At 33.9% G+C, this 16,442-nt stretch overlaps 1 protein-coding gene across 1 annotated transcript; it reads right to left on the bottom strand.

Moving 5' to 3' along the window:
* Window positions 1–1,805: 1,805 nt before the first annotated feature.
* LOC106108772 (4-coumarate--CoA ligase 2-like) lies at window positions 1,806–15,043 on the bottom strand. Its single transcript, XM_013290032.1, has 8 exons — window positions 14,822–15,043; window positions 8,584–8,794; window positions 6,363–6,725; window positions 5,617–5,802; window positions 5,236–5,357; window positions 4,837–5,007; window positions 3,969–4,139; window positions 1,806–3,061 (listed from the first exon to the last, which is right to left on the bottom strand). Exons 1-8 carry the CDS (start codon window positions 15,011–15,013, stop codon window positions 2,771–2,773), a joined length of 1,707 nt encoding a protein of 568 aa, XP_013145486.1. The 5' UTR covers window positions 15,014–15,043; the 3' UTR covers window positions 1,806–2,770.
* Window positions 15,044–16,442: the final 1,399 nt, after the last annotated feature.

The following is a 16,442-nucleotide window of genomic DNA, read 5'->3' as shown; positions in this document are numbered from 1 at the left end:
TACGCCTTACCACTCTTTTCTCATAAGAAGAGGATGGGAAAGGGAAGTGGATTTGACAGTGGAGGAGATGCATAGGAAGAGGAAATATCCTCTTTATGTGCGTCTCCTCCTCCGTCGGATAAAGGTAGGCAACGTATCTGCAATTGCGGATGTCTATGGGCAGCGGTCGCTTCGCCATTTTGGCGGATTCGGGTGGCCGCTTGCTCGTTTGCCACCTCATGTTATAAAAAAAAAAAAGTTTGGATGGCCCGATGGATGTTTGTTAGACTTTGTAGCATAAATGGCTGAACGGATTTGAATGAAACTTGGTACAGATGTAGAGAATAGTCTGGATGAACTCGTAGGCTTTTGTTTTTTTATTATTTTACGCGGACGGAGTCGCGGGCTAAAGCTAGTAAATTATATTGTACTGTAAAGAAAAAAGCGACAACACTACGCTGAGAACATGTGACATAAAATCCGTGATTTAACTAAGATGTGTTTTTATAATGAAAGAAAAGAAAATCTTTTTAACTTTGTTGTTTGTAAGTTTTTGTGAATTTGTCTCATAATGTGATAATCACGATTATAATAAAATCTTTGATAATTTGGATTGATATTTTAGCCACACTGACAACATTAACTATTTCAGTTTCCTTTGTCCAATTTTCTTAAAATACGATACAAAGTTTTTGCTTAATCTATTACTTGTTGTTCCCGTGTGACTTCATCCGCGTGCATTTATGAAAATTTTATTTTATTGTTTACATTTGTCAAATTATCATTAGCAAATGTCAAAATGACGTGACATGATGTATTCAAAGTATGGCAATTTTGCTTCCTTGATGTTGGCAGCAACTTATGGTCTCTTTCCCACATTAGGGTTTTTATCCAAAATATTCACCCCCTAAGTTTAATGGCGTGAAAATATACAGCCTAAAGCATGACGTAACCACACTTACGTCATGCTTTAGGCTTTTTATTAAAAAAAGAGTTATCCTTGTTTACACAGTAAAATAGATAAGTCATCATCATCATCCCCACCAGCTCACTATATGTCCCCACCGAGGGGCTCGGAGCCTACCCTAAGTTAGGGTGACTAGGACATAGTCAACCATGCTGGCCAAGTGCGGGTTGGTCGACTTCACACATATCTTTGAGTTTCTTCGCCGATATGTGCAGGTTGCATCACGATGTTTTACTTCACCGTAATAACGTCGGGTAATTTATGTACATATGAAAATTCGAAAATCATATTGGTACATGGCGGCGGGATTCGAACCTAAGACCTGTAGATTACAAGTCAAGTGCTTAAACCACTGAGCCAACGACGCTCATGCAAAATCAATAAGTGAATAGGAAATAAGTCAGGTTATAAAATAATACAAAAATCCTTTCCCTGTTACATTTAATACATAAATAACACGACTTTAACTTTAATATAGTCAAATATACAAAAACTTCCTTAATTCCTATAACCATATTTTCTAATTTATTTCATTTAATTCAAGGGAAAAATCACATGTCCTTTTTCAACTAAAAATTTTATCGAAAAATTCATTTTCTACAAAAAACAACGCTTATACGTTATATCATATAACCTTTGTGTATTTATTTCTATACTAATATTATAAAGAGGTAAGATTTGTATTTTCAAAAACTCTTGCATAAACAAAAAGCTACGTTATCAGTAAGTAGCCTAGGCTATGTGTTATTTTTATATTCACACAACTGGTTATTTACACTTTTATTGAAATTAACAACGTATTTTGTGGTTTTTCTGTTTAGAAGAGAGAATTTTGGAAGCCTTAGAGACATGTTTTATAATTATTTTGTTAATAACATGATGAAGGAAAATCCTTAAACCATCCAGTGCTTATTAAAGACACCTATATCTTAAAACTAACAACTTCTTATAAAGAATACTAAACAACGATTTTATAGATTTACAAACCTTTTTCAATCAAATCAAAATGTGAAGATATTCAAAAACACTTTAATTTCTCCGTAAAATATATCAAAAATGTATAAAAAGCATCGTTAATCAGTTACAAGTCGATTGTACAATCTTACTAATATTAGTAAGATGTGAAAGTTTAGATGGATGGATGCTTTGGAGTTTGTAGCCTAAACAGCTGAACGGATCTGGGTGAAATTTGACATAGTGGTCATCCTCTAGGATAGTCTAGTAGAACACGCGAAAGAAGTCGCGGGCAAAAGCTAGTTAGACATGTTAGTGTTCATAATGCCTGGTTCACTTAGCCAGAACAGTTGGACAGTAGCCCTGGCCAGGTATAGATTGTATTGAATCACTGGCGCCAGTTAGTGTTGTCTATGCCAGTTAAATGGCAGTCAGTTATTGACATTATGGACACTTTAAAATATTTAAAATGTCTGTAAAATTGTCTTGTAATCGATTATCGTTACTTTTTACAAAATATTTTACAAAACGAAGTCGACAGTTGATGCCGTACTTTATTACAAACACCATAAAAACAAGACACCAAAAATAAAAACATTAAAATACAACAAACAGATAAATAACTATTTAATAAAATTTCAAAATTTCAGTACGAAATAACCAATATTATACGTATTTGTATAAGTTTTTACCCCTAATTAATATGTTTTCTTAATAATTTTAATTTAAAAAATGTAAATTTAACCCAATGCTAACATTTGTATTAACATATTGGCATCTCTTTTATTCTCTTAAACAAAAAAAGAGACAACATCTTAATATCACTGTGAATTCCACATATAAAATTAGATCACAGCCTAAACACAAGTACTATGCATACATTTTCTTCAAGTCTTTTCTCAATATTTTTCCCGTTGTCGTTTTAGGTATATCTTTAACAAAGGCAACTTCTTCTATCTTCTTGAACACCGCTACTCTATCAGCAACAAAGCTTTGTAGTTCTTCTGCGGAAGTTTCTTTGCCATTTTTACGAATAATAAAAGCCTTAGGAACTTCACCGTATAATTCATGAGGGATACCAATAACAGCCGCATCTTGTACCGCAGGATGTGAACGCAGTATGCTCTCTAATTCTGCGGGGGCAACTTGCATACCTTTAACCTGGAATGTATTAATTTTTACGTTACAATGCATCAGGTCGCAACCTTAAATAGATTTTACTTGTCTCGCTTTTATCAATAAATTTTATTTAGAATTGTTAGTAAAGACTGATTTTGACTTCTTAAACGCAAGGTCGCTCTAATGATCGCCGAAGTTCGGAAGAAGACGGCACTTTAAGAAGAAGAAACGCAAGGTAATTGTAATTTGCACATTGTTTGTTGAATTGTAGAAATGAAACTTGTTTGTGTAGATATTTTTATCTGAACTTAAAGCACTGTATGTATATTTATTTTAATATGTTTTGTTGGCATCCCTATAAAGATAAATAAATAAATAAATAAATAAATAAATAAATGTTTATTTACTATCGCATAAATGAAATTATACGTACATTTTTAAGGATATGGGACATTAATCTATACTAATATTTTAAAGAGGAAAGATTTTTACTTTTGGACTTTTGTATGCATTGAAATAACTCAAAAACTAATTGGCCGATTTCGTCAAAAGAAAGGGACTAAAATTAGGCCTCCGGCAACACACGCATCAGACGAAACACGGAATTGCTTCCATTTGACGGCTGTCTTCTGTGTGGTCGTATTACTGGGGGCGTGCCCTGCACTGCTAACATGTTAAAGCGGGCACTACCACTGTTCTTTCACCATTAAAAAGCTATTTTATCACCGAGTAAAATAAGCTATATTTTTTCATTCCACACGGACGAAGTCGCGAGCAACTGCTAGTTAACAATAAATTTTGGAGAAAATTTTCAAATCTCAAAATAACATAAAACATCGGTACATAACTAGTTAACAGTATCCTAAAATATTTCTATCCCATCTTCAAAGGATTGTTTCTTTACTATAAATAAATGAGAAATTAAATAAGTGGGCAGTATTAAAATTACCTTAATTAGCTCCTTTATCCTGTCAGTTATGTAAAGTCCAGTTTCTGGTTTATAATATCCTAAGTCGCCAGTTTTAAAGTAACCATCTTCAGTTAATGTCTCTTTGGTTGCTTTCTCGTTCTTGTGATATCCTTTCATTATGGTCGGACTCTTAACGTACATTTCACCGGGCTGTAAATTTAAAGCATATTTTAAAAAATATCTAGAAACCAAGTAATTTACTTAAATGGACGGTTTATTTTGAAAGTGGCGAAAGTCAATTTTTTCTTCATTTGTAACGAGAGGTTATATTTGTTTATTCAAAAATTTAAGCAAATTGTATGAAGTCCGGCAATGTCTCTATTGTTTTATAAAAAAATAGTTTTATTATATTTCTTTTAGGCGAATTAAACTACTTCAATACATATTTATGGGGTGCTATTGGACTTACACCACTTTCAAAATAAGCGGTCCAAATGTTACTGATGTGGTTTTGTCATCTTTTACTAAAGACATAAAAATGTTTAGACGGAGCACAATAAGGAAATTTTTCACCGGTACATTCTTTGAAAGGTACTACATCAGTTGTCAAAAGTGCCATCTAGTGACCTTATATTAACATGTAATTAAACATTTTACAAAATAATATGCTCCATCTTTTGTTATAAAATAAACTAAACTATTTAATGGCAGCTATTGGCAATTAATCGTATAAACGAGAATTTATAGATAGAGAGTGTTATAATTATTTAGTTATCTCAAGAGAATTATCAATTATGCTTCTTGTTAATGCACATGAGAATTGTTATTTGTAAAAACTCGCGATTACAAAATTGTATGCTACGTTATTTAGTTACGTTCTTAAAATCACAAGTTTCGTGTCCCTTACCTCTCCAATAGGAACAGGATTCCCGGTGAGCGGGTCAACGAACTTCAGCTGGACACTGGCCATGGGCACGCCGCATGCAGAATAATCCAGGATCGGTGCATCCATCAGTGTGGTTGTCGCTAACGATGTTGTCTCCGTTGCACCGAAACCTTGATAAAACTCTACCTTACGCTGAAAAGAATATTGAAAACATCCGTTTTAACATTCAAGAAAAGTAATATAATTTAACGCCATCTATTAAAAAAAAATAACTAAATATCATACTGTGTGTGAGTTTTTACCCGTGTTCAACAGATGGCGCTGTATTCAACTTGATCAAATATTATTTTTAATAAAATTGTATACAATTTTTCACTATCATATTGGAAAATGTAATTAAGTTTTAGAAGGAATACTTACTTTACACTTCTCTAAAATAGCATGAACATCAGAATCAGCTAAAGGAGCTGCCCCGCATATAACATTTCTTACTCTCTCGAAATGTTCCGCTTTCACATCCGGATGCTTGCCAAGTAGGATTGCTATAAAAGGTATTAAAAAAGTCACATTATGATAACAGTAGCAACTTTACTGTTGCTCGAAGTTGTCTATACTAATATGATAAAGAGAAAAAAAATGTATTTTTGTTTATTAAACTCAAAAACTAATAGGCCGATTTTAAATTCTTTCACCATTAAAAAGCTACATTATCATTAAATAACATTGGCTTTTTTATCGTTTTTTAAATTAAAGCGGACGAAGTCGGTAGCAAGAGCTAGTCTATAAAAAAATGAAACTCACCGATAGGTGGCACTACATACAATAATGTTGGCTTTTGTTTATCCAACACATCAAGGTACACGCTCGCAGAGAACTTCGGTAAAGAAATCAGTTTGCATCCCTTCGCCAAATGTCCAATTAAAGCTACCACTAGACCATAAATGTGGAAGAAAGGTAGTATACAAGGGACAACATCCTGAAAGTCACCTGAAAAATTAAACTGATTTATATATTAACTTATTAAAACTTTCGTGAGACATTATACTATATTATTTATAACTCACGTGGGAACTTTCGGTGTAGGCACTGACCAGTTTCAAACCCGTAGGGGGTCCTTCTTCAGGGTGAGTGGATGCCGGGTTTATATGGTCAGTGACGGTCAGTGACCGTCGCGACGCGATAGCGAATAAACCCGGCATCCACTCACCCTGAAGAAGGACCCCCTACGGGTTTGAAACTGGTCGGTGCCTACACCGAAAGTTCCCACGTGAGTTTTAGCCGTGTTATAAATAATATGATTTATATATATCGGGAATCAATGAAATGAAGATTAATGTAAGAAGATTAGCGTACTAAATGTGACCAAAAAAAGCGATTACATTGTGGATAAGCGTTGAATCCTATAGCATTTGACGATCCGTTCGTGTCATCATCACCAGCTTACTATACGTCCCCATAAGAGGCTTGCAGCCTACCTTAAGCTAGGGTGACCAGGCCTTAGTCAACTGATGCTTGTTTACCCTATTATTATAAAACATACAAATTACCTTGAGTGAGTATCGGATATGAGTTCCTCTTATTTTGCATAATTTCAATAGCAGCTAAAAGATTTTCATAAGTTATCTCAACGCCTTTTGGCAAACCTGTAGTACCACTTGAGAAAGGTATAAAAGCGACGTCATCTTTCTTCTTATCAACTTTATCTAAAAGACCATAATCTGCTTCACCAGATTCCGATATTTCCGAATATCGTATCGCACCTTCTGGTATTGGTGCTGCTGGATTATCAATAATAATAATTTTGGCATCTATTTTAGCATTCTTAAGACCTTTAACGACGGTGTCGTAGCATTGTGGTATAGTAACAAATGCTTTTGGACAAGTTGTTGAAACTTGATGGGTAACTTCGACTGAAAATAAAAGATAACGTTGGTTGAAATAACATATTACATTATGCTCTTCTTCTAAATAAATGTAATGATAGTACAACTGTGAAATAGATGACCAGAAATACTAATGAATAGCTTTGGGACCTTCTATCATATTATAGATTACCATATACTCAGTTACTATTATAGTCTAATGCTGGGTTTCTAAGGTTTTCGTTTATTATCCTTCATATATCTTTATTTCTTAATTTACATATAATATATTTTCCTGTCTCCTGAAACACAGTTGTTATATTTAGTTCAGGAGACAGCCCCAATGAATTTTGTAAAAATGTTTTTTGTTTAATAAAGAGTTTTTATTTTTTTTTTTTATAACATAAGGTGGCAAACGAGCAAGCGGTCACCTGAAATCGCCAAAATGGCAAGGCGACCGCTGCCCATAGACAACCGCAATTGCAGATGCGTTGCCTACCCTTATCCGACGGAGGAGGAGACGCACATAAAGAGGATATTACCCCTTCCTATGCATCTCCTCCACCGTCAAATCCACTTCCACTTCCCAACCTCTCTTTATAAGAAAAGGGTGGTAAAGGGAAAGGGACTTAAATTAGGCCTCCGGCACCACACTCACATCAGACGAAACACGGAATTGCTTCCATTTCACGCCTGTCTTCTGTGTGGTCGTGGTATTACACCGGGCGTGCCGGCCCATTCGTGCTAAGATGTTAAAGCGGGCACTACCACTGTTAATTTATTACCACTACCACTGTTATTTTTTCATTATAAACTAGATTCATGTTATGCAGTTAAAAATAATTGTAAAGTAAATGTTTTATGTACTAATAAAAATCTAATCGGTTAAAGTTAAGTAACTTAAGTAAAATTATTTGTTATTAAAAAAACATATCATATAAAAAATAGAACAACACCGGCTGCGGAATCCGATGACTCAAGCAACCAGTGGTCAGTGCGGTTTCTAAAATAACCGCCTTTTGAATCGGGCTCAACTGTCTAGCGAGAGCTTCTTCTTCATTTATTTTACTTAGTGATTCATTACTGTTTTATTGGCCTATATTTAAACATGTTAAAAATCAAGTTATGTAGTTCGGTAACGAGTTTCATGAAGTTATCTAACAAAAAACACTAACGAATTGCTAATCGTATCTAGGAAACCAGCCATTAGTTAAATAAGCTAAAATTCGTGAAACATATATCGTACTCAGTCTACTGGTATATCCAAGGTTTGTTTTGCTTTTATTACGTTAAAAACGATGCAAATTATGTCCCTGATCATGTTTACTGTTACGTATTTTAATACGACCGTCTAAAGGCTGTTGATCTTGATCGTCGACTGAAGTGAGGTCATTATTGCTAATTTTGTAAACCTTGGCAAACGTAAACAACAGCATCGAATATTACAATGTTACTCTTCCGGGAGCAAATACAAATAAAATCAAGTAATTACAATATAAAGTTTAAATATTAATTATTGGAGCAAATCGAAACTGTAAATATCCAAGGTAAATCGTAGTTAAACTGTACCCAGAGATTTGCAGACTCTGGGGAAAATTATCCAAGCCATCATCATCATCTTCCTCCTTATCCTACTCCCGTAGTGTCGGCGCAATAGGTTTTTGTCTTCCACATAACTCGTCATCTCAGTCACTCCCTTCTTGATTATGTTGCCTTTCAAGCAATCTATACCCCTCTCTTGGTCTACCTCTACCGGTGTAGGTCTACACTCATAACTAATGTTCTCTTTATAACATGCGATTCATCCCATAACTTGAACATATGTATGTACTATGTACCACGCTAAACTTTTACTCCTTAACTTTTTCATACCAAGCCAGTTTTTTTTTATTTTAAAAATACTTACGTTCTTTATAAATTGGATTAATAGGAGTTACAACACATCCAGCTTGTAAAGCACCGAACGCCACTACAGGGAATTGTGGACAATTCGGTAGCATTGCCGCGACCACATCGCCTGGGTTCAAGCCCAGTTTCTTCCTTAGCGATGTCGCGAACACCGCCATATTCTTCTGCAACTGTTGATATGTGTAGTTTTTCTTTGATTCCGCACATTCCTGGAAAAAGAAAAAAAGGATGTTAATTATCACATTGAACATTCATTGACTTCTATACTATTCTAAAGTTTGAATTTCCCTCTGTTCTTTACCATGGTTTTATTCTTGTTTTAACGCGTAGTCTGATGACGAGTGTAGTGGCATTTTAGTAGTCGTTTTGTCTATTTTTATGATCTGAAGATTATGTAGCATAGCAATTTGACCGTGGCCAAGCTAATTGTAAAAGCCAAGACCAACAAAGTGATTCAAGCTATAAGAAACATATTCAAATTAGTTTTTTTATAACATATGCACGTGCATGAGACTTATAAAGATATTAACGATAAAATATACGCCTATTTGATACGACCTCGTTTATCGGTGAATTATTTTATAATCCGATCTCCTGCAGTCTAATCGAATAAAAGATAAGATAATAGGCTAAAAAGAAAAGCCATTAACTGATATCTTTGTTGGAAAAACTGAATGCTTAAAATAAACTCATCAATTATGGCTATAATAGCCAATCCTGATTATGAATAAAACTTGAATAGACATTACAGTATTATTTGAATGTCGGTAGTTTTACTTTTACAACGTAATTATACTTCGATAGTCAATCTACGGATTCCCAGGAATAGCGCGCATTTCCTTAATATTTCAGATTGACATTGACAGATGTCATAGGGATGGGACGTCTACGTCAATGATGTAGTGTTGCGCCGCTAAACCGGCACGGTACCGATTTCTTTTTAACAATAGATAGAAAAAAAAACGGACTATTTAACTGAGAGTTAACACTGCTTTAACATTTTTAGATTTAAATTTTTACCTACTGGTATATGACGGGTAAGTTTTTATTTATGTAACCTAAACACTAAACGATTGAACGTAAGTAACAAATCTTGTTACTGATTTTTTGCTTACGTATTTTGTTCTTTTTTTAAATAATTTTCCTACTAAATTTCTGCCTTGTCATCGGATAGGAATATAAATAAATCAAAAGAATTATTAAATGTAAACTTTTAAAGTCTATGTAAGAAAAACAAAACTTTACATTACAAATTTTACGTCATTGTATGCTAATGTTTTCTATACAATTACTTAGCAAAAACCATGAGAAATAAATTGCACTTTGAACTTACTTTAAAATAATTTAAATACAACTTAATTAAGAAACAATTGAATACAATATCTCGGTATGAAGAATAATGTGATTCTAATTGTTAGTTTATTCGCTAGTGTTTTGAAAGAATTTATTTCATTATAACTAATTACCCACAGATAAATTACCTTTCTAATGGTGAAAGATTTTTTTAAATATGACCAGTGGTTTTTGCATGAATCAAATACGTACAAAAATACAAATATTTCCTCTGTATAATAAATATTAGTATAGATTGTTAATTAACATGGCAACACTACTATTTAATTTATTAAACTAGAAATTTTTGTATCTTATCTTGTAGTTATGTTTTTATAGTATATGGTGACCATCATAATGGTCCGAAATACGTTAAAATACAAAAGCAAACGTTTGCTCAGACATCATTTGCTGATGGGATGCCTACCTTCAAGCAACAGGGAAGGAAACGCTTAGAAAGAATGGATTATTCCCAACCCTCACTCCGCCCACATGAGAATAAAAAATTTCATCTGTCCCACCTTTTATTCCCACTATCACCAATGAGGTGACAGATGGAACCGTTATGAAATAAAAAAAGTTCCAACCGACCTCTCGTCGCAAAAGGTGGGACGGGTGAAACTGTTTCCTCACATCTGTCTCCACGTGGTGACAGAGCGGAGTGACGGTTGGGAATAGTCTAAAAGAATTTTAATCCCTTAACTATTCGTCCCATCCTACGCCAAATCCTCTCCCTTAAATTAGGTTTCTGATACACACATTGATGACATGATGTGTTCGGGGTATTGCACCGAGCGCTGGCCTATTCGTGCGGAAATGTAAAAGCGGGCTCTACCACTGTTACTTGTTTGTGTACTTTTGTTTACATATTTTTAACAGAAATGGGAGCAATGTATCAAAACATTGTTATATTATCTCTACGATATAGGGGTCGTTCGAATCTTTAAAACGTCAATAGTTGTAATATCAAAAAGAATATTGTTCAAATCTTAATTTGTTTGTTGCTTTAATTTTTGTCTTTATTTCAGATTTGGAAACAGATTCTGAAGAAATAAAATGTTCTCGAAATTTCGCGAGTTTACAAAAACCAAAATCGATTTTACGTTGCATCTGATTTTGCCCAATTTAGCGTAATTCTTTACTTAGGATGAAAGACTTCTAACATCTTAATTTTTCCTTAATTATCTGCTATTAACTTTTCAATTTCATTCATATTCGTAATTAGCTGCTGGTCGCGACTTCGTCCGCGTGAAATTAATAAAATATGACTTATGTATGACACTAACTGATAACGTAGCTTTTTAATGGTATAGAATGTTTGAAATCGGCCAAGTAGTTTGAGTTTTTACAATATGAACAAAAATACAAATCTATCTATTTAGTGTAGACATTAAAATACTTTTTAATAATGTGTTCACTTTTATTTGCAATAACTGTTTTTCATTAGAAATGAATGAATGAATTCGCAGAATATTTAGATAAGATAAGCCGGTCTATCTGCACTCGACACTCGACTAGCTATAATTATCCCTTACTGAAAGTATTCGTGTCGCGAAAACTGGTTAACGTGAGCAAAACAAGATGCAAACATAGCACACGTTAATCGTAATATATGTCCAGTAAGAGTGTAGCAAAAGAATTATATTACATTCCCGCGTTTCGTCTGATGAGTGTGGTCTCTTTCCCCTTCCACCCTTTTCTAAACAGGAAAGGATGGGAAGGAAAAGTGGATTTGACAATGGAGGAGACGTATAGAAAGTTTAAATGTCTTCTTTATGTCCGTCTCCTCTGTCGACTAAGGGTTGGCAACGCATCTACAATTACAAATGCCTATGGACAGCGGTTGCTTCACCATTGCGGTTTCAAGTGGCCGCTAACTCGTTTGCCACCTAATAACATAATATAATAAAAAAACCATTTTGAATCGACAATTGACAATCGGACAATTTTACCACCTAATTGCGTTATCAGGGTGTAATAATGATAAAATCTAATGTCGATAAATGTAAAAGGAACTGTTTCATATTACATAATGTAGTAAAAATGGGCAATTTTGATGTAGAAACGTCAGTGGTACGGACGACGTACTTATTCCTACCCAGGTATGTTCCTTGGCGCATACAATGCAATCAGGTTTGAGAAATTCTCATAGCAACATGTTGAAGCATAATTGTGGGATCCTACATCGCAACGTCACGTTAACGTTTGCAAACTGCACGCTATCAAAGTTTCCAAATATATTCGCTTACAAGTTGAATGGCCGCGTGGCCTAATTTTGGACTAGTTATAGTTTCTTTGAACCCTAGACTACGTAATGGTCGGACGTAAAGGCTAGTATACGATCGACGTTGCATAGTTTTAGAAATAAGTTATGTCGTGTCTATCTTAGATTTAATAAAAAAACAATGAATAATATTGTTTTATGATGATAGCATATTTGATCAACTGGGTGGTAAATTAAATGTCGCGACGGGGTTTCAAGGCGACTTCTGTTTACGCAACACGATATTATTCCAGTCCAGCGATAAATTCCATCGTTGGACTGGAATAAAGTAAACGTAGCATTACGTACAATATACTAGATGTACACCTAACATAACTTACTAAGTTAATTAACATTTTCCATGAACATCAAATGCTAATAAAACTATGGGAAGAAACAATCACGGTTTTCGTTTAGGAATAAAGCATAATGAAACAATTGCTAGATGTTCTTAGGAGGCCATTGAATTATTGTAACTAAGACGTGTTCCGATTTTATCTAACTAATGTTATAAATGCGAATGTTTTGATGGATAAATGTTTGTTACTATGTATGCCTAAGTCGGCTTAACGGAACTGGCTGAAGTTTGACATAGATACAGAATATAGTCTGAAAGAACACAGTCGATTGTTTTCCTTTTAATTCCGAGCGGATAGAGTCGAGAGACAGCTGGTAAACTAAAAATTAACCATAACACTAGTTTGACGTGCAGTAAAGTGAAGCAGACTAGTGGGTCGGCACTTTTATTGTTTGAACAGATAGTTCGAAACAGTATTGTTTTCTCAGTGTTTAATAGCAGTACTGCATTGGTCTACTGCACTCTCTTGTTATTTGTGAGACGGTTTCACAAGACGACAGAACATATCATAATTTTATCAGTCGGTCTGGTATCAGTTGGACTTAGCACAAGGCTACACCCCTGAGTGTAAGATTAAGATAAGTGGATAATGGAATAACTGCAGTCTTATCTATTTGACAATTACATACCACTTTTCAAGAGATAAACATATTCGCAATTTGTCATTTATGCCAATATTATAAAGGGGAAAGATTTGTATTTTTGTATGTATTGAAATAACTCAAAAACTACTGGGCCGATATTAAAAATTCTTTCACCATTATAAACGTTATTTATCTAGTAACATGGGCTATACTTTTTTATTATTTTTAATTTCACACGGACGGAGTCGCGGGCGAAAGCTAGTATATCATATGTTGCAATCATCATGAATATGTTTTATATGACGTTTAGCTATTTATGTTTTTACCCGATTTTTTACTGATAAAGACGGTAATGTTTGTCACAGCCTAGAGCCTAAACGACTGAATCGATTTAAAAGAATGAAGTATCATGCGATTGGTCTCCTTTTCCGGGGAGTCATAGGGTACATAGAGTAGGCCCAAGTCTATACCTAAGTTTACACTTGTAGATAACATCATTCTTGGACAAAAACAAATCTCATCCAAGAATAAATCTATAGACATGAGTTAAGACTTTTCTAAAAAAAAAGTAATAAAACACGACTGCGGTTAATGTTGTAAAAAAATAAATAAAACGAATACACGAAAAAGTATTTTGTCCTCGACCTTTGTTCAAAATAAGTTGTAATTAAAAAAACTTCATAGAAAACATTATCTTATGTGTTGTATTATCTTCAATTGATTCTATCGCTATGCGAAATTTTTGTTAGTTAGGATTTTTGATGGTCTATTCCTATTTTATTCTTATTTGTGGATATTAAAAGTATGAATTCTTGTTAATTTTCTTTATATAATAATGAATATGGTGGGAAATATATCTGTCAGTCTAAAGTGCAAGGCAAATAAATATGAAGTTTTTTATTTTTTATTTAACTCGCCAGTGTTATATGTAAATTTTGAAATAAATTAATGTTTGTGTTACGAGCAACTGTAATTAACATAAATTTAAGTTTCTATGTAAAATGTACGAATAATTTTACATTATCTATACTATTATAATAAAGTGTAAACACACATTTCTTTGTTGCCTAAGATGTCAGCAATTAAAGCATATTTTTGAATAACTCATTTTGTAATGAAAAGCCCTACACTTACATCACGCTTTAGGCTATATATTTTCACGGCATTAAACTTAGAGGGTAAATGTTTGGATAAAAACCCTAATGTGGGAAAAAGACCATAAGTTGTTTGCAACATCAAGGAAGCAAGATTGCCAAGGTTTATAATGTGGTGTCATTTTGACATTTGTAATTGATAATTTGACAAATGTGAACAATAAAATGATTTTTTTATAACTTTATGCGGATGAAGTCGCATGGGAACAGCTAGTATTGTATAAAACATGTTTTTTAAATCACTCATTCTCATTGAAAAAACCTTTAAAAATACATTGTTGGAATTAAATAATTTTAATTTAATGAATACGTGAGTTTTGCACGTGCGAAAAAAATTAACAAATTAACTCGAGTCCATAGTCCAGTTTGAAAACGAAATTTTACATTTCATGTTCTAAAACACGTTCAATTTGCATATATTTGTTGATATTCGCACGTTATAGCAGTGGAAGGTTAAATCGATTAAGGAAATACGAAGACAAGACTTATTTGAATCATAGAATAAAAGTTAAAATATGATTTATTAGATATAAAAAAAAACTCACAATTGCAACATGATTGTTAAAACTCGACGATTCCAGCCAGAGACGGTCCAAAAACCTCATATTAGGAACAACAATATCTTCTAACGGTGATTTAATAACATATTGCTCTTGATTTTTAAGAGTAACACTTGATGAGAATCTCCTAATACATCGAAGTTGTTTAAATTGACGTAAGAGGAGTTTACGCGCCATGTTTTGCGATTTGCGCGCGCTTTTGGCGGTAACGGAATGACAACTGAATAGACGATGGATTCGCGCTGCGAACTGTCGCGACCGATAAACAATGCACGTCGAAAATATCTTCCGCATAGGATTTTACTCATTTAATCACATTATCCTATTAACTAAAGCATCATCAGTGATAACTTAAAATATGACATTTAAAAAATAAGATAAGATAAGTCATAGACTAACAGTAATTTATTTGAAAAAAAAAGACACTAAATCTGTAACTAATCTATGAAAATTTAGGTTATTTTAATTTTCCTCCTATTATTTTAAAATGGCTAAAGTCAACATAAAAAGAATTTTATTAACATGTCAACTAAAATAATCGAAATTAGGTAAAATCCTGTCATAAAAATTATCAATATATATTATATGCTACATCATGTTCTTTATCTTTTACATTGTAATTAAATCGCGGCATTACTTGCAAATAAAATAATCATAATGATTTCGTTATAAAATTATTGTTTTATAACCGAAGCGACTTAAGGCTGGCTTCCCAGCAATGTTTAAACATTCTTTAGTATTCCTGATTCAATAACTTCATGAAACGTTTCCGAACTACGGAGTTTTACTCCGTTGAAACATAGATCACATAGAACATAGATCACACTAGGTAATCTTACTAATATTAACTATAAATGCGAAAGTTTAGATGGATGGATGTTTGTTAGAGTTTGTAGCTAAAACGGCTGAACGGATCTCGATGAAATGTTGCAAATGTGTAGAGAATAGTCTGGAAGAACACATAGGCGGCTTACTTTTGTTTTTTTTTATTCGACGCGGAGTCGCGGGCGAAAGCTAGTTATTAAATAAAGGGAAACTTCAGCAACCTAGCCTTAATCCTTTTGTGTATTCTTCGTTGCAATTAACTCATTAAAGTGTCGAAACGTGGACAAAGTATGCGTTGATCTGTTCTACTTCTATTCAATTAATAGTAATTGTTTCTTGAAAGACAATAGATGTATTTAGTAATACATTAACTGGATAACAGAATTGTGTCTACAGTGGTAGAGCCCGCTTTAACATTTTCGCACGAATGGGCCGGCTCGCCCGATGTAATACCACGACCACGCAAAAAACAGGCGTGAAGTGGAAGCAATTCCGCGTTTCGTCTGATAAGTGTGGGGCCGGAGGCCTAATTTTAGTCCCTTTCCCTTTCCCTTTCCACCCTTTTCTCAAGAGGAAATGATGGGAAGGAAAAGTGGATTTGACAGTGGAGGAGACGCATAGGAAGGGGAAATGTCCTTTTTATGTGCGTCTCCTTCTCCGTCAATTAAGGGTAGTTAACGCATCTGCAAATGCGGATGTTTATGGGCAGCGATCGCTTTCTACTTCGGTGGATTCAGGTGGCCGCTTGCTCGTTTGCCGCCTTGTATTATAAAAAAAAATT

The sequence above is a fragment of the Papilio polytes genome, unplaced genomic scaffold (genome assembly GCF_000836215.1).
Source record: "Papilio polytes unplaced genomic scaffold, Ppol_1.0 DF821400.1, whole genome shotgun sequence".
In the NCBI taxonomy this organism is placed as follows: domain Eukaryota; kingdom Metazoa; phylum Arthropoda; class Insecta; order Lepidoptera; family Papilionidae; genus Papilio; species Papilio polytes.
Note: the sequence above shows the minus strand (reverse complement) of the source record. Positions and strands in the feature narration are given on the sequence as shown.

Bases quoted from the DNA above. Each gene is read 5' to 3' on its own strand.
- LOC106108772 (XM_013290032.1), bottom strand. From the start codon at position 15,013: ATGGCGCGTAAACTCCTCTTACGTCAATTTAAACAACTTCGATGTATT. The intron at 8,795-14,821 runs GTGAGTTTTTTT...TTCTTTTTCCAG, and splicing joins TTAACAATCATGTTGCAATT to GAATGTGCGGAATCAAAGAA. The intron at 5,803-6,362 runs GTAATTTGTATG...TTAATTTTTCAG, and splicing joins ATATCCGATACTCACTCAAG to GTGACTTTCAGGATGTTGTC.